At 41.2% G+C, this 26,146-nt stretch overlaps 1 protein-coding gene across 1 annotated transcript; it reads left to right on the plus strand.

Annotated features, from left to right (window-relative positions):
* Positions 1 to 477: 477 nt before the first annotated feature.
* On the plus strand, positions 478 to 22,312 carry Olfm4 (olfactomedin 4). The gene is made up of 5 exons (XM_027394035.2): positions 478 to 657; positions 5,775 to 5,927; positions 11,391 to 11,603; positions 13,753 to 13,912; positions 20,400 to 22,312. Exons 1-5 carry the CDS (start codon positions 478 to 480, stop codon positions 21,221 to 21,223), a joined length of 1,530 nt encoding a protein of 509 aa, XP_027249836.1. The 3' UTR covers positions 21,224 to 22,312.
* Positions 22,313 to 26,146: the final 3,834 nt, after the last annotated feature.

Here is a 26,146-nt window from a genome sequence, read left to right on the forward strand (position 1 = left end):
GACATCTTAGAGGAGAGTTGCAGTCTCTAAAGTGAGCCCCCTCCCTCTGGAAAGCAGAATTCAGGAAAATGGGAGTAAAAACCGGGAAGTCATTTCTAGGCAGAAAGCCAAGGGTTGCTTTTTTTTTTTTTTTCCCTTGGTGCCTCCAAACTGTCTCATCCACAAAGGCTACTTTGATTCCAACTCCTTCAAGGAAGGATCAAGTTGGAAACCAGATATTGGCTTGAGAAACTTGTGTGAGTTAATATTTGTCTGGCTGTGGGGAGATATGTATCTAAGGGCAGGTCACAGAGGGGACTCTGTGGTAAGGCATGGACAGGACTCAGGTTGCAGATGTTCTGACCGTCCTAGGGTGGGTCACATGTTCCCTGGCTGTTTCCTCTTTCTTCACATACTGGCCATGGGGAAATCCCCACTGGGCACTATAAGAAGCCCTGGGCTGTAGGAAGAAGCCAGCATTGTAGGCAAGAAGGCAAGATGTGTTACAGACTTGCTTTTCTGCTGTCCCTTTTATTCTGCTTTGGCTCTGTCTCCAGGACTTCAGAGATTCTGACCTCCACCTCTTCCCTGGAGTCAGCTCCAGTATCACCCCAAGTTACAACTCCCGTGGTACCTCCAAGAGCCACATCTTGGGCAGAAGTTAGTACTGTGTCACGGGTAAGAGAGTTGTTGAGTCTGGGTGAGCTATGTTCAATTCTTTTCCTCTTGCTTTTTGGGGAGCTGAATACAATTTCATGGATGACTAGACCTGAGCACTTGAAAGGATTTATGACCCTTTCTTTTCACTGTAGATGCCTCGGAAATGAATTAAAACCTGGGTGAAGTAATTAGATTGTTAGCAGGAGAGACAACATCCCAGTTTTCTACTAATGCACTTGGGGGAAGGTGTGTTCTAAAGAGAGTCTCAACCCAGGTTGACCAATAGGATCAGTGGTGAGGAGAATCCTAAAAGTCCAGATGCCTTGGTTCTAACCTGTACCGGTGTTTACAACTCAGGCATTTAAAAAGTCTAGTTGATTCTAATGTGTAGTCTGGGATGGGAGCTTTTAGGATAGAGATTCCAGAGAATCCATGCTTGCAAAGTTTATTCACCTGATTTGCTGCCCAGAGGGAGCCTTTTGGGGGTAAATAATACACTCTGAGGGAGTGAGAGTCTCCATGCGACAGCTGGAGCCCTGTCAGTTCCTCTCTACCTAGTTTATAAGGAAGATGGCTAATGAGTCTAAGGACATGGTAAGGTCAGTAAAACGCTTGTGCAGTGAAAGGTCCTTCACACTAGCATGAGGAACAGTGTCTGTATCTCTACCACCCATGTAAGAAGCCAGGTAAGGCAGCACCCATCTGGTTGGAGGAGGCAGGGACAGGAGGATACTTGGGCTAACTTGTCAACCATTACAGCTCATTGGTGGGCTCCAGGTTCAGTGACAGATCTCGTCTCAAGAAAAATAGCATGGCAAATAGTAGAGAAAGACATCTGCTACCTTCCCACAAATGTGCATGGGCACACACTCACACAAGCACACACACATAGAGAGAACATGGGTTAAAAGGAGTTGAATTATTAGTCTTAGGAAAATGCCATTGCAAGTGGAAATTTCCCAAGGGAATGCTAACTCTTCTCATTCTTTTTCATAAGGAATTGCTTGGGCTATTTCCAGTGTCAAACATCTGCAGCAGTGAAATGAACCAACAAAGGCACTATGTCCTACTACAGTGATGGCCCTGGAGAGGTTCCCTGCATAGATTGTCTGGTTCTTTGGGGGATGAGAACATTTTGGCTTTCCTTTAAAAAAGAAAAAGAGGCATGGAGAAGCTGCAGGATGAGGGACAGGAAACCGCTGCCCACTTTACCTCTGGGCCTTTCTGCAGAAGTGTTCCTTTGCAAAGCCACCCAGGCCAGCCTTGCTGCAGTGCGACTGGTGCTTGAGAGTCCCTAACTCCATCAAAGTGCCTCATTCAGAACTACTAGGACTTTCATTTAGAGATCCTCTAGCCAGCCACTTCCATGAACTTGTCTGAGTGGAAGGATAAATAGGAAAAGGGGAGGGGAAGCTTCTGTTAGAACATTTACATTAGCATCGTTAAAATGTACAGGCAAAAAGCTTGCACGGGGCCTAGAGGGCAACAGCATCAGTGATATTCAGTCCATGCCTAATGAATGCCAAGACTAGGTTAGTACATTTACTGCTTATTTAACCCACAAGTTAGGTAAAAGTAATGGTCCCTTCTAGAGATGTTAAATCTGAGGCTTACCATGGTCAGGTCACCAAACTGAGAGGGTACATCTCTTCAGATTAGTCTGCTCATGCTAGTTTAGTTGTTTCATTCAGGTTGTTATTCATTTCAATGGAACCTGTTGTGGAAACCATCTCTTTGCATGCAGCTTTCTATATTTCTGGGGTACAGGTGAAAATTGCTTTAAAATGGAGGAAGTTCAGAGAATCACAATCGCACACCAGCTCCTCCGTCATCAGAAATCCCCAATCTACTCTTACCCTGTATTAAACAATTTCTGGGCTAATGAGAATGGGCTACATGTTTTCCTTTTTTATTTTTTTGTAAATAATAATTTGCTATAAAGCTTCACTCTACCCATCAAATCCAGCATTTGGATTAACTGAAATAATAGAAAGTAAAGTATCAGTCAAGAAACAGAGGGATTTAAAGTGCCTGCTGTCTGGAAGAAGACCCATATTTAAAAGTAAGTAAGAACTAGTAGTTAAATTACAGAGGATTCAATTTCTTTCATCGTTTGCTTATCTGCCTGTGGCAAGGGAGTCAGTATCACACTCCAACCTCCTTTTTTTAGCGGACCAGGTGTCAATTCCACCATAAACCTAATTTTCTAGGGCTGGCTGTCATCTTGATGAGCTTGTTGGGAAGTAGTGGAAAACCCTTTTATAACTGTCATTGAGCAAGTTTCAAACGTATCATTTTCTGTACTTTGGAAACTCTGAGTACCATTATTTTATGTCTTGAATCTTTGTGGGCACTTAGACTTGGCTGCTAATTAGAACCAATTGCGACCTTAAATCACAGATGTGAGTCTCACCGTCTGCTGGCTGGTTCAGAACACAACACATGCCTCCAAAGACTTGGCCACTTCCTTTCGTAGATATAGGAGAGGCTCCTCACGGTCACTGGCAGGGCTAGAGACCCAGTGGTCTGTGTGCTTTTGTCATCAGAGTCTGAGGCTGTTGGAAAAGCCCCTAGAGCACTCAGAAAGAAAGCGGGCTTGATTGGGTTAGAATTGGTTTTAATCAGCTTCTAATTCCAGAATATGGGGTATTGTAGACCTTTGTAAATGTTAATTTAACATATACCCAGTGAGAACTTATCTGTTTAGTCACTCTTGTGGGGCACACAGAGTTCTGCTTACCCTCCACAAGGGGATGACACATCCCTCCAAAGGCCAAGGGGACAAGCACTTGTCTTCGTGTCTCATTCCCTACATTTCATTCAAGTAGTCTGCACATTCACCGCAGAGAGACTCATCACCATTAGCTTCATTGTCTTTGAATTCCAGGAGCAGAAATATCTCTAATGGGAGACACTGATCAAACTTATGGACCGTTTTGATGTCAGCCAAGCACGCTGGGCTGATGATAAGCAGGATGGACTCCACAGCACTGGGACAGAGATGTTCAATAGAAGCCAGTGGAATGGCTGTCAGCTGGGCTCATAATTATTTGCTTGTCTTTCAGGTGAACTTCAGGACTGAAAGATGTTACCTAGTGGTTCCTAGTTAGTTGTCTAGAGACTTCTTGATGATATCTGCTGTTCCCAGAATTGACAGAGCTTCTTGGAGAAGTACAGGAATGGTCCCCCCTGTCTCGTGAAGCTAATTAACCTCCTCTTGTCAATGCAATGCAAGATTTTTTCTTTGCTAGATGGTTACTATAATAAGGTATTTCTTCAAAAACCTGTAAATGACTTGGCATACCTGTGCTAGAGTCTTTCTGTCTTTAGATAGAGTAATATGTCTGAGTCCAGTAGAATCCAACCTCTCCAACAGGTTCCTGGTATATATCATTTAGCCTTTATTCAGTTTTTGCCAAGACCCTTCCCACCTCCACTCTAACCCCTTGCTCCCATGTGCAGCATAAACCTGCTTGCTCCTGAACCTTACTGTCTGATTCCTACAGAAGGAGGAATCTGGTTGGGCAAGAAAGAACAGTGTCAAGACTTTCCTTGGTGTGGAGGGCTGGGAAGGTAGTATAGCCGATAAATTGCTTGCAAACCACAAGGTCTTGAGTTTAGTCCCCAGAACCTGCAATTTAAAAGCCAAGTGTGGTAGTGTGGGTTGTTGTCCCAGTACTGGGGAGGCAGGATGAGCAGGATCTGTGAGACTGACTGATCAGCATCTTAGCCTACTTGATGAATCCCAGGCCAATGAGTGACTGTCTCAAGAGAAAAAGGCAAATGTTTCCTAAGGAATGACACTTGGGGTTGTCCTCTGGCTTCTACATCTTCCATGTCTGCATGCGTGCGCGCGCGCACACACACACACACACACACACACACACACACACACTTCATTCTTATAATCTTAGAAAAGCTTAGGTTCATTTAAAAACACCACAACCACCACCCTTTGCAAGAGCCTTAATTGGCCCAGAGGTCACTGCTGGACTAAATCTCAATTACAGGAGCATGTGGACCAAGTTTGTTCAGGGGTCATGGAGATCAGTAGAGGTGGCTTGTGTGGGGGGCAGACACACTCAGCTGCTGCCAGCTGATGTGAACTTTGACACATGGCTGGAGTCTCTCCAGACTCTGAAAACTGCTCTCTCCTCTTTAGTGTCACAAAGAGTCCCTTCAGGCTGATACTCCATAGGTGAGCTTTAGGCTGGCCTTCAGATGATGAGATCATTAAAAAGCAAAGCCAGTTGGCTGGCAAGATTCACTCTGCAAGGCAATAGTAGTAATGAAAAATGTTAATTGTGCCAGGATCCCCTTGGGGTAGTTCAAAGGGGACAAAAGAAAAACAGAATCCTTCAAACCTGTCATTTTAAAATATGCAGCAGCATCGAAGTGTGAGCCTGAATATCTTAAAGAAACTTCAAATATTTTAAAATGAGCTAGAGAACTTCTATTTGCAAGAAACCTCTAAACTTATATGCTACTCAATTTTTGGGTAAATAGATGGCTCATTTCCATTTGGAAAAATGTGAATTTTATGATTTCCCAGCTGAAGAGAGGATTTGAATTCTCATTGGATATCTTTACCACTACCCACAAACCTTCATGTTTTCTTTATTCTAATTGGGAGGAACTGGGCTGGGATTGGTGTGTGTGTGTGTGTGTGTTTGTGTGTAGACAGATAGAAGGAAAGAGAAAGTGACAGCACCCAATCACTTGTTGAATGCCTGAGTCTCAGCACACATCACTTGCTTACTTCAGTCGGGGTTATCTGAATTTTATAGGGGAGGAAACAGACTTAAGAAGGTGTCACATCCAGCAAATGGAAGAACAGATGTTCAAACTTACTGCTCTTGGCCCCTTTTATTTCCTTCCCTCTGCACTGAGATAGAACGATTTCTTTAAGACTCCTCAAGCATGGAGAATCTTGCTTTTGATACAAGCTGCTGACAGAGGCTTAGCCAACAGGTGGAGATGGGGTTGGCTTGTCTATATGACACCGTTTATTGATGTGTTGGACAGTACTTGTTTGCCTCCAGTCACTGATTTGCCAACCCGATTTCTGTCATTCCTGTTGCCTAAAAGGTTCATTTCCCAGCTTGTCGCTGACACTCGCCTTTTATTATTTTCAGCCGTTTTCCAATTTCACCGGCTCTGTGGACAGCCATGGGACCTGCCAGTGCTCCGTTTCCCTGCCGGACACCACTTTTCCTGCTGACAGAGTGGAGCGCTTAGAATTCACAGCTCACAACCTTTCTCAGAAGTTTGAGAAAGAATTTTCTAAGGTATGTGTATTCTTTTCAAACAGTAGCTTGATTTAGTAGAGAGTGAGAACTTCAGGGTCTGCAGGACTCTGGTCCTCACACTGTGGGGAAGTGGGAAACCCTCGGTCCTGCCACTCGGATTGCCTTGTGGTTTCTTCGTCTCCTTGGCTTTCATTTACCCTTGTGGATTTGATTTGTTTTCTCTCTCCTCTTCTCCACCCTCCTTCGCTCTTGTTTAATCTTCTTTCACTTTCCCCCTCAATTCTTATCCATTCTTGTGTCCATTGGTTTCCTATTCACTTTGCCTTAATTCTTTATCTTGCTCACTCTTCCTAATCTTTCTTACTCGTCCTTTCTATTCTTTTTATTGTTGTGCTCTTGTTGGTGTTCTTTCATTTTTAGATGGTCCTTTCCTCATTCTCCTTCTTCCTGTCCTTTTTTTCCTTCTCAAATCTTCTCTTTCTTATTCTCCATTTTCCTTCCATCTTTTACTTTCTCTACCCACTTTAATGATGGATATATTTGAATCTAAATGACCCCTTTCTTTTTACCCCCCCTCCCCCAGTACTTATTTTTGTTTGTTAGAACAGGAACATTTCATTCCATGTGTCTTCCATGAGTCCAAAACTGAAGGCTTTTTTGGGGGGATTTGAATGGAGATCAATGGGTCTCTCAGCCTTGGGGAAAACCCTAGCTAGAACCTTCTGGTCGCTGCTCCGTGCAGCCAGAGGAATTTATTCTTTTCTTTTCTTTCTTTCTTTTTGTTTTTTGTTTGTTTGTTTGTTTTTTTGAGACAGGGTTTCTCTGTATTGTTTTGGAGCCTGTCCTGGAACTCGCTCTGTAGACCAGGCTGGCCTTGAACTCACAGAGATCCAGTGATCCTGCCTCTGCCTCCCAAGTGCTGGGATTAAAGGTGTGCACCATCAATGCCCAGCCAGAGAAGAATTCACTCTAAAGGAGATGTCTTTCTCTAAGCCTGCTGGAGCCATGTGACTTGCCATTCCAATTTCAACCCCTTCCAGCTTTTTAGCCAAGCTACAAATCAATTAGAAAGGCTCCCGTTTTATGTCCAGGTGAAGTCCAAGCTAGAATATAATCACATTATGCATTATTTAATACAACCCCATTAATTTACAAGGAGTTCTGGCTTTACTGCAGCCTTCTAAATAAGTTTTCCTGAGCAATTTAAGTATAGCCACTACAACATCCAATACAGTTATCCTTTAAGACAAAAATTACGGTTAGCCTGAGACCCTGCTTTCAACCTGAATTGGTAGATAAATATTCTAAGTTAAAATGAGTGTCCAGGAAAAATGTGTTTGACTACTCCAGGAATCTAGCTTCTTAAGAAATAAAATGTCCTTGAATTAATCAGCAGAAAAGGCATAGCACTAAATTATAAATTCCAACCATTAATATTCATAGCCTTATTCCAGCATAATCAAGTAGAGATAAGAAGTTATGCATAAAAACATAACAAGTAGAGGAAAATCCTAGGTAAAGGTCTTTTTCAGTTGGAGTCATTTGCTTTGAAATGGTGGAAGCCACTGATTTGCATGTCGTCTTTGCTGGCAGGAGTATGAAGGACAGTTTGAAACCTCAAGCTGCCCCAGAGAGTGGACATGGCTTGCCATGTTTATGAATATGGGGCATTTAAGTGCTGTAAGTGGGGTGACAGCTGCTTTGCTAATAATTGGTAGAGAGAGTGTTAGAATAGGTGGGAAATCCTTCAGTTCTGAAGGTGTCAGTAGTTTGTCCCTCTGCCCACAAAAAAAAGAAAGAAAGAAAAAAAGAAAGAAAATCAAAAGAAATGGAAACTAGAAAAGGAATTTAGCATCATCTGAGGTTTGCATGGATGATTTGTTCTGGTGGATGACACCAGTGATAAAAGTAGCAGCCTTCATTTGTACTTGTTCAAATGTTCTTTCAAGCGAGCCTTTAATGGAGGTAGACCACATCTCCTCACTCCCACTTTAATGATGGAAAACTCAAGGTTCACACAGGTAAAGCAACTTCCCTGAGGTCATTCCTCTCTTGGCTGCTATAGTAAGGTCAGGGATTTGAGCCTTCAGAATCAAGCCGGACCTCTTTCCTCATCCAGGCTGTTTTTACTCTTCTGAGGAGACTCAAGATACTGAGTTGGTTATGCCTTCAAATCCCCAGTTATCTCTTCAGCTTCTGGATTTCCGGGTGAATTATTACAGCTGTCCCCAGGCTGTCTTAGAAATCACCATTTATCTAGGGACTGGGGGAATGCCCACTGTGAGCAGGTGAAAGGCTTGAGACTGCCTTCCATTAATTCATTATCTGTCAGTACACAGGGAAGTCAGGAAGATGCCACTGCAGAAAATGCAGAAAGCATTTTAGAATTTTCTGTTGCTCATGACACATCCTGTGTGATCATACTTAGGAAGGAGATGCCACAAAAGGCAGCTCAGGTTGTCTGTTTTTTTTCTTTCTCTTGAGGTTCCTGGTCTTTCGGGAAAGTTATTTAATATGACACATTTACTAATAAATGCTTGTGCCTGAGAAGGTTGAGGCAGCCTGGGAGGTATTTGAACAACCCATAAACAAACAACATTGATTGAGCAATGCTTCGTGCAGTGGAATAAAAATAAATTAAAAGGTCATAATGAAAAACAGTGAAATAACTATTTCTCTGTTAATTTCTAGAATTTATAGAGCATCCATTAGCGAGGCCCTTAATGTACAGCATCTCTATTCTCTTCAATAATCTTGCAAGCTTGATGTCATTACCCTTGGTTTGGGAAGTATAGTCAAGCCTAGAGAAATTAAATGATTTGCCTATTGGGTACTGAATTTAGATTTGAGCTCAGGCAGTTCTTGTACCAAATATTGCATGTTTTGATGATATTTTCAGGGTCAATTAACCTAATTGCATTTGCTTTTAAGGATATGTTGAAGATAACAGTATGTTTCAAAGTCCATTTACTTATTTCAAGTAATCTGGCTATAGTTATGATTCTGGGTTTTGAGGAACTGACAAAACTATGAACCAGACTAATTATTTAGCTGAACAGCCAGACACTCTACCTCCTTATTTATGACAAGGCTACCTTTATTGTAAGAAACAAATCCAGAAACAAACTCCAAACAAACTTTGATTCTTTTTTTTAATTCATGACATGTTTAAGTGCATACCAAACAAAATAAAGCAGAAGCTGTGAATGCCAGCCTGGTGATTTGATGGCCAGCATTGTGAATGTTCTTAGACTCACACTTGCCTTAGTGATGAAATTGGTGCAAAGATGTTGTTACAACTGCATGCCCTCTCTGTCTAAGACCCATGTTCTTGCTAGCATGTTTTTACACCATCCCTGGCCTCTAAATGCCAGTACCACATACTCAACAACCAGTTGTGGCAACCAAATTATCTCTGGAGACAAGCTCCCTGCTTGGGCTTCTTTCCTCTGTTGAGAACAACTATTCTAAGTCCAGGAGGGAAAAATGTGCTAAATTTAGTAAAGGTACTAAATGTCAGAGGTGTGGGACTGGCCTCATCACTGGTTTTGCTAGTCTGCCATTACTGAGCAGAAACTACAAGATCTCAGAGCTGTCTGTCTATCTCTGTGCACAAAATCTATACAATTGTAAGTTTCACATAAGAAGCCTTTCTGGCCCATTTTCTAATTTTTTTCCTGCACACCACAACCGTGGATAATTCCAGTTTTTCCTGGATACCACCCTGCTTTCCTCCAAATGTCAGCAGAAAGGATCACCCTTCAAAATTTCGTGCCAGGTTTAGAGAGACATTTGGTTTTGTAGCTGAACTTGGGGCAGACCCAGCACAAATTCTCACAGGTCACAAACTCCAGGCCATGCCCCAGGTTTTCTGCAATAATCAGAGGGAACCTCATTTTATTTAGCAGAGATGACAGTTACATCACTCATTTGCACAGAACAGTAGCTTTACCGTGTCACCAAAGTGTTCCAGGAAAGCCGGGGGTATTTCGTTTGTTCCCAGAGCTGGCAAGGCCAAATGCCAGCAAGCACACTCATTTCTCAAACATCTATTTCTGTAATGGATTGGTGCATTATTGTTATGTTTTCACCAGAGGCAAGGCTTTATGGCCAATTTTTTAAAAAAGAAATCGAAGCCTGAACACCTTGTGTCTGTGTTCATTTTTTTTGAGGGGTGGGGGTTTGTTATATACACCCCACACCCTTTTTTAAAACCTCTATCCACCAAAATATCACTATCCCTATCAGCCTCCAAGTAATGGGGCATTTGATGACAGTGAATGTCGATTGCCAGAGGAGATATAGTAAGGTACCAAGGAGTGCAGTTCCAATGTTCATTAGAACCCTCTTCTCCTGAGGCTCTAGTTCTGAAGGTCTGGGGCCCATGAGTCTATTCTAATTTGCATGATGGGGTTAAGTGGAAGGGCTACAATGATAGGCGTTAGGACAGGCTTTGTCATTAGAAAGACCACAGGTCAACATATGTCTGAATTCATCCAGGCACTTGCCATTAGTGCAGTTTGGGGAGAAGTATTACTTATGCTCACACTTTAAGAAAGAAACCGAAAGCAGCAACTTTTTAATGAGCAAGTCTTTGAAAAAGCCATGACATTTCTTTTAGAGATCAGATACAAAAATGTGTCACTGACTGTTTATTGAAATATCCTTTTGGAGGTTCCAATTATACACTCAACCACCAAGGGAATTTTTGGGAGTATTTTAACTTAATGATCAGACATTCAAATATATGCAACAAATGTGTAATTTAAAGGTCTGATTGCAATAATCAGTTCTTGGAACAAATGTGAACTCACTTAATGAAATGTGCACTTTACAGTCGTGCCTACACTCACGTACTGTATAGTACGTTGGGTCATTATCCTTCTTTGTAAAAGGCAGAGAGGCTCAGAATTCTTGGCACATGATTCTCAAGGAGAGGATTCTACTTGGTGGAGATGTCCCCTCTTCTAGAAAACACTGAGACTTAGAGAGAGCAATGGCTCTAAACAAAAGGTAGAGGTAGTGTTTTGTCCTTAGAGAACATTTAGTAATGTCTTGAGACATTTTTGGTTGTCATGACTTGGAACAACTGAATATCCTACAATTCACGGCATAGCTGCCCCACTCCAACACACAAGAAAGAGACCTGCTTAAAATGTCAATGGCACTGAGGCCAAGAAATCCGGATTTAGAGCAAAAGACCTGAGAAGTTAGATGATCCCAAGCAGTTCAGTCCAATGAGCTAGCGTCCTTAGACTTGAAAAGGGACATTATTATACACATACAGGTTATTTTCAGTGTAGGTGAGTGTGACCCAAAGCCACAGTAACACGTTACTTTTAGTATTCTTCTCGATAAATAAAACAAAAGGGGTAGCTGTTTTTGGAAACACTCCTTTGCAAGTGATGACCAAGATCAAATAATCTTCAAGTATTTTGTAGTGGGGGAAGTCTATTTGATATGATGGTGTGAGTTGACATAAGCTTTTTGCTTCTCCTACAGGTGAAGGAGTATGTCAAGCTAATCAGTGTGTATGAGAAGAAGCTCCGGAACTTGACTGTCCGAGTAGAGGTCATGGAGAAGGACAGTATTTCTTACACAGAACTGGACTTTGCGCTCATCAAGCTGGAAGTGAATGAGATGCATAAGCTGGTCATACAGCTGAGGGAGAATTTTGTTGGAAGCACAGACGTTATCGAGAAGCTGGAAGTGGAGGTATGGAATGCCTCACTTGACAATCAATAATGCATTTTGTCCAGTGACTGAACAAGCGCCATGACCTGGATGGGATACTCTTTCCTCAACCCTAATTCTGCTACTGTCTCAGGACCATGAGACAATCTGTGTTCTGTTTTGGATGAATGCCTATACTTGTGTAATAAGTTAAGTGTATTGGGAACATGTTAACTGAGAAGCAGATGTTGAACACTAAGAATTCTGTCCCAGAGCTGAATCTCCTTTCTGTTCTTTAAGAAGTGATGGTATAAATCTGAATTGGCCATGCTAAACCAGGGATCTTCTCTTGGTTTATCCTCATGAGACTAGAATTTAGTTTACCAGATTGTGGATATATTCCCTTTTGAATGACCCCATATCTCTCTTAGAATTATTCTCCACATTCTTAAATTTCTTGTGTATCTGGCCTTACATAGATCTAAGGTGATGGATATGAATCAATTTTTAGTCTCCCACATGCAGCTGTTCAGTTTGACCAGCACAATTTGTTGAAGACACTATCTTTTCTTCAGTGTGTGTTTTCTGCTTTTTTTTTCTTTTTGTCAATTAGTTGTCCGTAGTTGTGTGGAGTTACATTAGTCTTCAGTTCTATTACATTGTTCAGTATGTCTGTTTTTATGCCAATGTCATGTTGATTTTTATTACCATGGCCCTGTAGTAAGGCTTGGAATCTGGGATGGTGCATAGCAATACAACAACTCCTGATGACATATTGCTACACCCATAGATCAGTGCACCACTCAACACTCAGCAGAGAAACGTCTCTTCAAAATAGATGGGAATCAACACAGAGACTGACAGCTGGACAATGTGCAGAAATTGAAAGACTTTGGGGCTTTAAGCTCTGAAAGGGATGTGTTCATCACACCACTGTCCTCACTGTTCATGGATCTATGGAGAAAGAGGGAATGAAAAGATTTTAAGAGCCAGAGGTGGTGGATGATTTTAAGGAAATGGAATTTTCCAGACACAACAAGGCAGATACACATGTGAGCTCACAGAAACTGGCACAGGTACATAAGACATGCACAATCTAAAGCTATTTAAAAATCTGAGCACAAGGGGCTGGAGAGATGGCTCAGTAGTTAAGAGCACTGACTGCTCTTCCAGAGGACCTGGGTTCAACTCCCAGCACCCACATGGCAGCTCACAACTGTCTATAACTCAAAGATCTGGCACCCTCATAGAGAGATGCAGGCAAAACACCCATGAGAATAACATAAAAATAAATGAATTTAAAAGATCTGAGCATGAAGGAGGGGGAGTGGGCATAATGTCCCACCTCTAGCCAAGAAGCTCTTTGTAAACAATAGCTGCTGAGAGAGGGAAAATTAGTCTTCTTTAATTGATTGACACTGGGTACATCAACCACAGCTCAGAAGAATCCCATGCTCAGGAGTAGATTACCAACACAAATGAACTCCATGTTTTTTAGTTGCTCTTTTGTTTTGTTTTTGTTTTTGAAAGAGAGAGAAAGAACGTGAAGTTGAATGGGTGTGGAGGGGGAGGATCTGGGTACGAAAGAATATGACAAAAATATACTGTGTAAAAGTCTCAAGAATAAGTTGAAAAAATTAGAACATGCAAAAATTAAGGGAAAAATAGATTTCTTGTGAATATGTCTTAGCAAAGTCTTTAAAGACCTATGGATAAGATTGCCATGTTAATATTATGGTTGGGCAATTTATATCAACCAGAATTTACTAGCATGGTCATGACATGGCTATAATTGAGAATTCTAGTTACATATTTTAGAATTTACATTTTCTCTAGCTCTCACCATTCATTAGAAACTTAATTATAATACGACATGAGTAAACACGAGTTTATAGGGTAAGGTTATTAGAAATGAACTTTAATGGACATTTGTGATTGCCTAGAGTGAGGCTTGCTCTGTTATTAAAGCTGTTAAAATCTTTGCCATTTTCTTCTTGTCACACACACTGCCTGAGATGTGACAGGCATTCAGTCTAAACCATAAAATGTATTCTTCCAAATGAAACCATTCAGACCAATCTCTGGTGTATTCTGCAGCAATGTTTCACTAAATGACAAAGTCAGCCCCAGAATGTTTATGAAAGAAATTGCACAATAATATAAAGTCACTCTGAATTTTTTATTTCCTTAGATAAGGAATATGACTCTCCTGGTAGAGAAGCTGGAGACGCTAGACCAAAACAATGTCCTTAGCATTCGCCGGCAAATCTTGGCTCTGAAGAACAAGCTGAAAGAATGCGAGGCCTCTAAAAGTGAGCTCGTGCCTGCCACGCCCCCTCCACCTGCTCCTGGTAAGCCTTTATTTGTTTTTACCACTTGGGTGAGAGCCCATAACAAGCCATGAGCTGGGTGGGGAAAAGATTTGAGATTATGGGGATGGAGGAATCGTGGCATTTTTGCAGTTCTGAGTTTATTCTTCCACATTTGAAATCTTCCCACCTTCAACTAGTTCTATTATCATATGCTGGGGGTCACAGAGGAAAAGCACAATGAATTTTTCTAAAACAACATCCACTGTTACTCACATTCCTTTTGCACTTCCATAACAGGGAAAAAACTGTCTGAAGGAGAGAAGAGCTATGGGACCAGGGATCTCTTTGTGGCATTTATGTGTCATTGCCTTCTGGTAGATGGAAAGGGCTGATTGGCTCATTTATGTTATAGGCTGGGCGTGTGCCTTTGTTTCTCTGCCATCCCTTTTTCCTGCCTTCTCCTCCACACTCCTCTGCACTTTACATTTATTCCTCCCTGAAGTGCCTTCTGGGTACCGGCTGTAATCTGAGTCCTGGGACTCACTGAGAATTAAAGGGATAGGGGTATCACACACCGTGGACATGCCTTGCTACCCACCCAGCAGAACAGGAGGCATCTCACTCTTCCCCAGAATAACTACAGAAAAGTGTATGTTGGGGGAGGGAGAGGCAGGTACTTAAATTCATCCATGAATGGAAGCAGTGGAGTGGTGGCTTGGAGAAAATAGTTTTGGGATCCCGGACATTGCCAGCCATGTGGCTGCAGAGAAAAGATCCTTCATCTTACTTGTAAAACGGGAGAATAATTGTACTCACCTTATAGGGTTGCTATGGGGATTAATGAGGCAGTGCTTGGGAAGCTCAGGGCTCTGTAATCAGCACCCATACACCGGCAATGGATATTATTAGTAATCATGATAATTGAAGTGAAAGCCTGGCTGTGAACAGAGATAGGGCTAAATCCTGCTGCCTCCCTCTGGCCTCTCAGTCACAGAATTCAGCCCCATCCTTTATAGATTTCACACCAAAGGAATTTCTCTCGTGGTCTTGAGCATCTCGGCCTCCATGGAACTGTCACTTGTCATCAAATTGTGAAACCTTTGTTGTCTTTACAAATGCCAATTCTCACTAGTCTTTTCCTTTGGACTATAGATTTCTGGATCTTCTCATGTAACTGACTTCTTTAAGGCTTCAGTTGGGTAGGACTGTAGTTATTTGCCTTCTGGTCCTGTTCAGGGGATGTGCCCTCCAGTTATAGCCAGAGGTCTGTTCTAGTATGATTTACAGAGGGTGCTTAGAGCAAGGATCTTGGTCTGCCTTCAGAGACTCCGTAAAGCTGAATTGGTCTGGATAAGAGTTATAATCACACCAAAGTGGGAGCTGGTTCTGATGGACCATGGCAGCCTTTCCAGGCAAGATTCAGAGCAGAGGCACAAGCTTGGCAAGGATGAGCAAGCAGACCCCAGCCAAACTGATTTTCTTGGCACAGGTTTCTAGTCACCAACTGGAAATCTAGCACATTCTAAAGCAAGAAGGAACATCCAGGGCCATCTAACTTAGTTCTGTGATATTCCAATGGGTGGGCTTGAGTCTGGAGGATGTTGCTTTTCTTGAAGGCACACCAGCACTCAGTGACACAGTTTATGTTGTAATATGTCTTCGATCTCAGGACACTCCCTAATAACCTGAGAGTCAGGTGGCAGTCACCTAAGGGTGATGGTGGGGGAGGGGAAACACATTGCTCAATATTTAGGGAAGAAAGCAAGCAAGCCTTTTGAGTTATTTTTAGAAATATTTACAAGACTTTCCCTTAGGCCTTCGCACTTAGATGCCTGTGAACCATCTCAGCCCAGCTGTGTGGTTTAAGCAAACCCAACCCAGACTTCCACTCACTTTCTCACAACCTTGGCTGTGCCTGGATCCCTGCCAAACCACTTGGCCCTCCTCCAGCTTTGTCCATATTATATTTATGATGTTTATATTAAACTGATTTTTGTCATGTTTTTAAATCAATTTCTTTCACTTGATCTCTTTATGTTTGGATTGGTTGATAATGCAGAATTGGAAAATCCCCAGGCACCACAAAGTTGTGAGCCTGTGGAGACTTTAATTAAAGTTCCTCACTATTATAGGACTTTAAAATCTGGCCTGTCTGCCTTTTTTTTTTCACTGTGAAGTTGCACAGAACCAAAAAAAAAAAAAAAAAAGACCATATATGAGCCTCAGCTCTAAAATAATTCTGCACTCTCTGGGCTCCACCAAGGCAGCTGAACTTTGCAGCTTGAACTTAGACCCAAAGTGTTTTGTTTTTAATAAAATGCAATATATGTGTGTGCATGAATGTGTGTATGTGCATTGCCACAAATAAAATCTTTTCCTGCTTCAATTTACAGAACTTTCTAATGTAGAATAATTGATCTTCTGTTTATTAACTCCCCCCCTCAAACAATTGACTTCAGTCTATTTTTTTTCTCTCCATCTAAATGGCAGCAGCCCACTGGAAAACAAATGATGATAATTCCCAGGGGTCACTGTGTTGCTTGAGGAAGTTAGGTTTTGCAGGTACATAGAAGGTATTCAGTAAATGGTAGGTGGTTGAACGGGATGCAAACGACATGGGAGGGCATGCTAAAATCCTAAGCTTAGAGATGCACAGAGTGTTGAGAACACAACCAATGATGCAGAAGCAACTTATTATCAATTTTCTTACAATTGTAATCATTTTACTTGCCTAATTCTTGGATTGTTTTGGCTTTTTTTGGAGATAGGATTTCACTCTGTAGTCCAGGGTAGCCTGACGTTCATGCCAAGCCTATATCCTAACGCACTAAGTAGTGGGCTAAAAAGTATGAGCCACTACCACCTAGCTTAATTGTGTAGTTCTTACAAGTTAATCGTATTTTCTCCAGATGTGGTACACAGACAGCTTAGTTGTCCAGGCGAGAATCTGCACTGACAGACCCATAATTAAGCTTTCTCTGTAGGCATACCATGTTTGGCTTTAAAAATCCACTCTATTAGCTTAAAAAGTTTACATAGCCACGATTCAAGGCTCAGGACTATGAGAATACCGGGATAGGAGCTAATGGATTGCATGATGAAGAAAGTGCCTTTGTATAGAGAATTCCCTGCTCCTTAGTCTATAAAACAAATTAATCAGATGCATCAGGGTGGGTCTCTAGCGTTTTGTAAAATGAGGTTGGATTTAATGATTGGCTAAGTCTTTTATTCCTTTATTCCCTTGTGTGGTCATCCCTCTGTTTGCTAGATTGCTAGAGACTACCAGAATGGGTGAAAAAATACCCAGAAGCCACTATCCAGAAAACAGCTATGTAAAGCGGAACTGGTATGATCTGATTATAATGATGGTAGTTACTATCGATTGAGTTGTATTTACAAGCCTTATTGCTGTTCTTTTCAACACTCCTGTGGCTTAGACATTGTTTATTTAACATAAGGAAACTTGCAACATGCTCCACGATATACAGTAACAAAAAAGTAGAGCCAGGCTTTGCACTAGAGCCTGTCTGCAATACCTTCTCTGTGCCAGGCTGGTATGTGACTGTGACTATAGCTGCTTTAACAAGGAGGTGTCTTGTGACTTCTGGAATGAGAAGGCAGTTCCAACAAGGCACCCAACTGATTAGCTCTCAGTTATCTTTGCTTCCTTGCTTATAGAGTGGCTGGAAGGACACTCTTGTTTCTGAAAATTTGGTGCTTTGTTCTTTTCCACCAGCACATGTAAAATGATTCACTGGCGCTTGGCAGTTGTTGGGTTATGGGCTGGACAACTGCTTGTTGCCAAAGGGATGGGAAATGGGTAAGAAAGGGAATAGACTATATTTAAGATCTTGACATGAAGGCAGGAGTTAGGGAGGGTGTGAAATAAAGATGAGTGGGTGAAAGACCCATGTGAAAGGGACAGGAGGAGATGGGCACTCCGCTGAGCAGTGGGCACCAAGATGGCTGCCAGTTGGGTAGTTTCCTTGTTTGATTCCAGCTATCGGGGAGGCCCTCCACCCAACCACAGCCCTTTCCCTGACTTGTCATTCATCACTACTATACTGTAGCCACAGCCCACAGTACTGACAATAATGCTTTTCTCTCTTTTTTTTTCTCTCTTCTTTTTGGTTCCTATTTCTTCTTCCTTTTAACCATATCCAGAGCACTAAAAATATCTAGAGGGGGCAGAAGATAAAAGGAAAGTAAAAAAATAATGGATAGGAGAGTATTTAGAAATGATTGGGAGGTGGGAGAAGCAATTAAAGTGTCATTCAATTTTCATACTTACAACAGGCACAGTTTAAATTTCTGGTCAAGATAAGAAATAATAAACCTTAATTATTGTTTTAACAATGAAACCATTGCTGTAAGGTTAGAAGTATTAATTGCGTAGTTTGGTTCTTTTATGTCTAAAGATTTCACATCAGAGACAGAACAGTCTATCTTTAACCCTTGAGAACATAAGGATAAGTTATATGCATCATGAGCTTTTCTGAAATATTGTGTTACTGTTGGTTTGGGATATTTTCCTTCCAGGAAATTCAGGTTCAATGAAGCAAGCAACCCTTAAGTCTTCCAACCTGAAAGAAGGGAGGTGACTTTCATTTCCTCACAGTGAAATGTAGTTGCATAAATAAGCTCTCTGCTAGGTATTTTAACCAGAAAAATCCAGTTTTAGCATATGGAAACTGGAACAGTTTTTGTTTTCATTAAACTGAACACACTGCTAACTTTATTTTAATAATTCATGCATTGTTTCATAAACAAAGGCAAACAAGCATTCATCTGAGAGATCACTTTTACGGGAAGAAATAATAATTTATAATTTTATTTATTATTTCTTTAGCAGAGAGCAGTCTCTTGGCTGAACACACGTTGCCTTTTTTATTTATGAAATGGTGCATGCATTATTAAAATAAACCTGTGACTGTGTTTTGTTTAATGATATGCAAAATTATTTGAGGTTGGGTGCAGTGTGGTTTTATTTCTCTACCTGTTGTAAGGTTGGCTGACTTTCCCACCAACTGTGGATTTATGAGAGCATTTAAAGAGCACGTATTTAATTCAGGGACCGAAAAGTCCCAGCAGATTGGAAAAATAAAAGCAGGATTGCTAGTAATGGTTTCACCTACCAGCAGTCCTTGAGTAAGGAAGGGAGAGACAGAAGCATTTAACAAGGAGGGGCTCAGGCAGTCACTTGGCTCTCCTTACTTCCCAGAGCTAATCGCAGGCGGCTCTGTGCAGGTCTGTTTTTGGCTCTAGTTCAGGCTTGTGCCCTCCATGACTCCTTGCTTCCTTCCAGACACTTAGAGCCCGAGATAATGCTCATGTTCTGTCCCTCCCTCCCTCCCCTCCTTTTCTTCCCTCCCTCCCTCCTCCCTTCCACGATCCAAGTAGCAAACAAGGAAAAATAACGTCAAATGCACTTGAAGTTGGCTTTTTCTTTGTTTCCAATAAAGTAGCTTACTTTTCTTTAAAGGATGATATTTGTTGTAATAGGAGAGAATATATGTTCAGTTCTTTGGATAGATGTTGTAAAAATGCTGGAGGAATTTTACTTTATTTTTTATGGCTCACAAACCCTTTTGGTTGGCAGACATTTCGGAGGGTATTCAAGCAGCAAGGGGCCAGTTGCCCGGCCCAAGTCATTTGTCCATGGGTTACATGGAATGAAGAGTCAGTGGATCAGTGCATCTGGTCCCAGTTGATTGTACACATTTTGACAATGACTGTGTCAGAATGGGAAGGATGAGATATTTGCCTGCCATTCTATGATGCAGCAGCAAATGGATTATGAAGAACAGGACTCATCTCAAAGCTCTGAAGCAAGATGGTCACCAAGTGATTTATGTGCAGGGGTGTTCTCTCGGCAAGTCTGTGGCAAAATGACTCTAGTTCCTCAAGGCTGGGAAGCTTGAGAATCCTACCATTAAAGGTCTCTGCTTTGACCTATCAAAATGCTGTATTTATAAGTTCCTTTCTGAGATCAACTCAGGGCAACATTGGTACCTGCTGTGGATATATACTTGGGGTCCCAGGGAAGGCAAGGACAGTCCCCTTAGGTCTATCTTTCATTAATCATAGTTTTTCCTAGGGCTGACCCTGGTAAGTAGCACCTTTGGCTTTATGAGGAAAGGACATGTTTCTCAATTTTGCTACAAAAATGACGATAGTTGCAAAATGCTTTCTGGGAGAAGAAAATATGAGATATCAACTTTTCCCCTTTCTTTCTAGGAACTCAAAGTTTAAAATGTGGCTTTATGCAGTTTATTACATTTCTACAAGTTAGAAAATATTACATTTATTTTCTAACTTGAAAACCTACTGATGAAAACACGAGGCAGCTCTGTAGATCTGGCAGTGGGCTCGCACTGAGAGAAAAATAGAAGATGACTCTTCTCCAGAGCTACCATTGTGATTGACCCATGGTGGGGAAAATGTTAAGGGTTGATTTTGGTTCTTAGGATGTTAAATTGTTTAAGCATACACTTTCTCTGAGAATGTCTTCTTTCTTCTTTTGTAGGAAGCTGTAGTCATGGTGGCGTGGTGAACATCAGTGCTCCGGCTGTGGTTCAGCTCAACTGGCTAGGGTTTAATTATAAATATGGTGCTTGGGGTCGAGAATACTCTCCTCAGCATCCAGAGAGAACTCTGTACTGGGTGGCACCTCTGAATTCAGATGCGAGGGCTCTAGAAGCTTACAGACTTTATAACTCACTGGATAATTTGTTAATCTATTCACATGCTCGAGACTATAGGATTCGCTATGGCCAAGGGGGTGGTACAGTAGCATACAACAACAACCTGTATGTGAATTGGTACAATGGGAGGAACATTGCCAAAATTAACCTGACTACCAATGAAGTTACTGTGAATCGACCTCTCCCTATGGCTGCCTATAATAACCGCTTCTCATATGCTAATGTGAACTGGCAGGACATTGACTTCGATGTAGATGAGCAAGCACTGTGGGTAATTTATGCAACTGAGGCCAGTACAGGTAACATAGTGATAAGTAAACTGAATGATACCTCTCTTGAGGTGCTAGACACGTGGGTTACCAAGCAGTACAAACCATCAGTTTCTAATGTCTTCGTGGTATGTGGAGTTCTCTATGCTACCCGTACTTTGAATACCAAAACAGAAGAAATTTTTTACTACTATGATACAAACACAGGGAAGGAAGGCTATCTAGCCATCCCAATGAGAAAGATGCAGGAAAGAATTCAGAGCATTAATTATCATCCCATTGACCAAAAACTTTATGTCTACAATGATGGGTATCTTCTGAATTATAATCTTGTCTTCTCACGGGAGCCCAGGCAACCCGCCTCAATGTTAGTATAAAAGAGAAATAAAATGTTGGTTGAAAATGCCCTTCTCCATGTATTTAGACATTTTCAGGGAAATTGCGGTATGTGTTTCTTTAGGAGTGATGTTTAGTAGAGATATAGTTCTAGCACAATAGAGATCTAGGATATTTCTCTTAATTTGATTTCTCTTGGGAACCACCATTCTCTTTGGATGGATTTAACAACTGAAATAACGTCCTTCTAGGTGAAGTTCTCAGAGGTTAGGGGTACTAAGAGTCTAATGAAGTCTCTAGTGAGATGAAATCTGGAAATTAAGGAACTTAGGGGAACTCAATATGAACTCTGGGAATTCTTTCTCTAGGAAAATTTGCATAGTGATCAGTCATCCACCATCCACCATGTAGCACATTGACTTGTCCATGGGGGAAAGGAAATTGGGGATTAACTGGGTGAATAAAGGGCCAAATAGCCACCTTTGTTTTTCTTACTAGCTCTGGAACCTGCTTTGTGCATCCTGGGTTGGTAAATTTGGCAACTTAAATGGGATATGTTAGACATTTTGAGTTTTCTGGAGAAAAAAAAACTTTTACATTTGAGTTATACTGAAAATAAATCCTAGAGGGGTTGGCTTTTGTTTTCTCTCATTCTTTACATACATAACTGAATTACCTCGTAATTCAGTTTCCAAGGCAGCCATAATATTAGAAGTGAACTTAGCAACCAATTGCCTTTATCTACTGCTTATGTGTTTTTCTTAAAGATTAACTAGTTTTCTGTGAGACAGACACAAGATAAAATCAACTTTCTTTCATCTTATTATGCAATTTTGGTTTATATGACTCAAAGATTGTAAAAAAAATTCAGTTGACAGTGACAAAATGGTAGCATTTATAGTTATATAACAAAGATCTTGGAGTAAGTTGTACCACTTGTTTCATGTCATTCCTATCTATAAACTTGGAATTTGTAAGAAAGTGAATTTTTTTTCTAGAGAGGAATGTAGAAAATCTCCTTGAAGTATCTGGGTAATCAGTGCAGTGGCTGAGAGCCTGGTGGGTGCAGATGTCCCAGTTGCTTCAGATGGCTCCATCATATGGTCTTGGCTAGTTTCCATTGATGTTCAAATCCTCATTTTTAACTGCTGTATTTCAGTTTTTTAAATAAATGATTAAAGTGTGCATTGAACCAAAGACTTTTGTTTTATTTACTGTTTTTAATTTTAAGAAGACAGACAAACACCCAATTTAATGCAGTGACCACATCCTGCTATGAGGTATGGACAATGTATAACTCCCAAACATCTGCCCACATGCAAACAGAACATATCAATGACTTTTAGAGAGCCAAAAGTGGATGGGTCTTTATTGTCCATTCCCCTTCAAAACCCATTCTTTCTGGCAGCTCTTAACATCTGAGAATGCCCAATTATCTTCAGGGATATGACCTTATGAGCTTATTCATTTGCATGACTGATCAGTTATTTTCAATGCTAGACTATATTTGTGTGGCTTCTGTTCCTTTCACAATTGTGCTCCTAACATTGGATCTCAAAACCTCCAGATCCCTCTCAAATAGTTGGTGTCAGATAGAAAACAAAGGGACTAAGAGGATTCATTAGAAAGAGAAACCTTTACCAAGAGAACAGTAACCCAAGTGGACGGATAGAGAAACAAGACTATTTATTCTTACCAAATTCTCATTTTAAATACATGCCAAGCTATTTTAAGCAATCAGAAGCTATACTATTTGGTATTTTTAGCAAGATTTTCTCCCCTACCTGTTCAGGGCTCAGCATAGAGACAGGTATGGCCTTCAAATTGCAACAGGATATGAAGATAAAGATGCACATGCTATCTGAAATACAGGTTAAAAACAGTGACATTATATTTAATCTGGCTTAAGGCAATTTTCCAGATGAGTGTTTCTATTAAGTACACAGAATGACCTCTGAAAATTCTGGAAAGGAGGCAGGAAGCCAAGGTAACCCTAGCAATCAACTTCTCATTCAAACTGCTACAGAAGTGTTTGCCTGAAAATTCCCTTCAGACCCTCCTTCCTGCTGGCCATGGCATGTCAGCTTGCAATGGCTGCCTGCAGAAAAATCTCTCTGCAGGGAAAGCTGAATGATGGAGGGGTTTGGACTCAGGGGTTTATGCAGTACCGTTATACAATAGAAAAATGTGGTTCACGATTTATCAACTCTTGTCTGTTTGAGACACACACACACACACACACACACACACACACACACACACACACACACACACACACACACACACACGCATGACCTTTGAAAAATTTTTTACATGTCCTTGTGTATGCAGATGCTTGCACACATGTAGATGAGCACGCATGTACATGTGGAGGCTAGAGGTCTTTGGGTGTTGTTGATCAGGAGCTGTCTGTCCACTTTGTTGTTTGAGACAGGGTCTCCCACTGTGCTGGGGCTTGCGCTAGGCTGGCTGGCCAGGGAGCCCCATGGATCTTCCTGCCTCTGCCTCTACAGTTTTGGGGTTATGAGTGTGCCCCACCACACTTACCTTTGTACATGAGTGCTAGGAATCTAACTGAGGTCCTTATGCTTGCATGGCAAGTATTTATTGATTAAGCTGTCATTTCAGCTTCCTCTATGCCTACATACTTAAGTAGGGGTTACTGATGTATAATTTATATGTGTAAAATGTGCCTGGTTTTGATGTATAATTCAATGGATTTTGACAAATGGATAGTAATGTGATGTCTACCATAATTAGGAAAGAAAACATTTCTTTCATACCTTAACAATGTGTCTCAAGCCCTTTTACAGTCAATACATTTCAGCATCCACACCACTAATTGGTGTGTTAGTTGTACACATTAGTTTTATTTTTTTTTCTAGGTCATTGAGATGGAAGAACACAGTAGCCCTTTGAGTCTGGCTTCTTCAATTTTCAGTTTGGGGATAACTAGTGGATCTAAATTATGCTAGGGCTTTATCAGAGCTCTTAAGGCTTCTTTCATTTTCCATTATTTTTCTTGGGGTGGCTTAGAGTCCTGTGGGGTCCCTACATGTATCCTACTGGCTTGGAGCAGCCATGAAGAGGAGTGGTTCTAGCTCTCACCAGTACCTCCAAAGCATGAACATTCCCTTGTTCCCAGACGTGCAGAGGCTTGTCCTCAACTCTCTCTGCTGTGCATTGAGCATCTTTTACTCAAGTGAGATTTGATGCTAATTCATGACACATGGGGTGCCTCTGAGTGCATGTCATACAAAGCTGATTTGATTCATGAACTGATTATTAACGGTATGATTGTAGGCAGGTGCCTTTGACCTTACTGAGTCTCAATGTCATTTTCTATATGCTCATTCTGTATGACCACCCAGATCAGAGTCCTTTTGGGTAAATTAAATGATGCTAAGCACATAAACTCTCCGGTTTGTGCTCTGCCCTTCACAAACAGTTACTTCTGTTTCTTACTTTAGATTTTTAGCTTTAGAGAAGTCATTGTGTTGACAGGGTAAAAAGGTAACTGCGACTGGTGGTTACATTTCTATTCATGATAGCTGCTGCATTTTCTCTCTGAGCAGGTACATTTTGGTCTGGAAGAGTTACAAAGAACATTCTCACTTTGTCCTTGCATACAAGATTGGTCCCTAGACTTGATACTTCCTGTGCTTTGACTGGAAAAGACAGACAAGAGCAGCAGAAACCCAGCCCATTGCCGTTTTTTTTTTTTTTTAATTTTATTTAGCTGAAGGCTGGCTCCATTATGCTCTGTGGGTATATTTAAAACAGATGCATATGTTCTCTACTTGTTTAGCTCTAGTCGACTGGGATATCAGTCTTCAGACCAGGGATGGGTATTATTTTGCATGTCACTTTTAGTTAAGTTTAGCTACCTTTACGGATTTGTTAAGTTACTAACCATGATGGTGGGCCTTTTCTTTTTAAGTTGTGAACCACTCTGAAAAGGGAAAGCCCCATAAAAGAGGCACAGGGAACAGTGGGGTGCTACCTTCAGGATGACATAGTTAGGATCTGGGTCTGAGCCCATCATCTCAAACAGATGTCATATCATGAAGAGTGATTAGCCTCCTGTGTTCCTGAATATTCCATAACAACAAAAGGGTGGATTGCAACACACCAGAAACTAAAATAAAAGCACATTTCTGAGGCATAGTCCCAACCAGTAAAACATACCAGCTGGCCTGGCTCATGGGTAAAGCATACTATTTAAGTTGTTAGCTCATGGCCAGGCCCCATAGTAGTAGCATGTGATGTGTCCATTTGTCTCTAAAATTCGCATCTGTTTCTGGAGCTCATTCACAGGGAACTACCCTTGAAATCAAGGGCCCTGGTGGAGAAAGATGGCCTTCAGTCAGCCAAAAGAAGATATTTTTCATAGGGTATTTCCCCAGGATTTCTCAGAGCCAGGATTACCATTATAAGGATGATTTTGCAAACCTTAACTCCCATGTGAATTACTAATGGAAGACCTGTGTGACTGAAGACTTTGAGGTGGCTTGGATCTCAGTGGATGTGAAGGTAACTGAGGATGAGATGAAATGATGTCTAGATCAAGGTTCACAGGCTGACAAAGGAATTAGATTCCTATGCTTCCAGTTACTATGAAGGAAATATTGTGACTCCAAGTCTCGATTTTTTTCTTTCTTTCCTTCCTTCCTTCCTTCCTTCCTTCCTTCCTTCCTTCCTTCCTTCCTTCCTTTCTTCCTTCCTTCCTCTTTCTTCTTTCTTTGTGCTTGGGGTACTTGGATTGAACTTAGGGCCTCACATAGACTGGGAAGCAGGTGCTTTACAATTGAGCTATATCCCCAACCCTCAATAATGTTTTTACATAGGTATTAAAAGTGACTTACTGTAATTTTCACCTTAGTGGCTATTATCAGATAAGTTTCATGGTAAGGATGGAAACAGCTTCTTTAACTGGGGTTCCACTACCTCTAATAATCAAACCT

The sequence above is a fragment of the Cricetulus griseus genome, assembly GCF_003668045.3.
Source record: "Cricetulus griseus strain 17A/GY chromosome 1 unlocalized genomic scaffold, alternate assembly CriGri-PICRH-1.0 chr1_1, whole genome shotgun sequence".
NCBI lineage: Eukaryota > Metazoa > Chordata > Mammalia > Rodentia > Cricetidae > Cricetulus > Cricetulus griseus.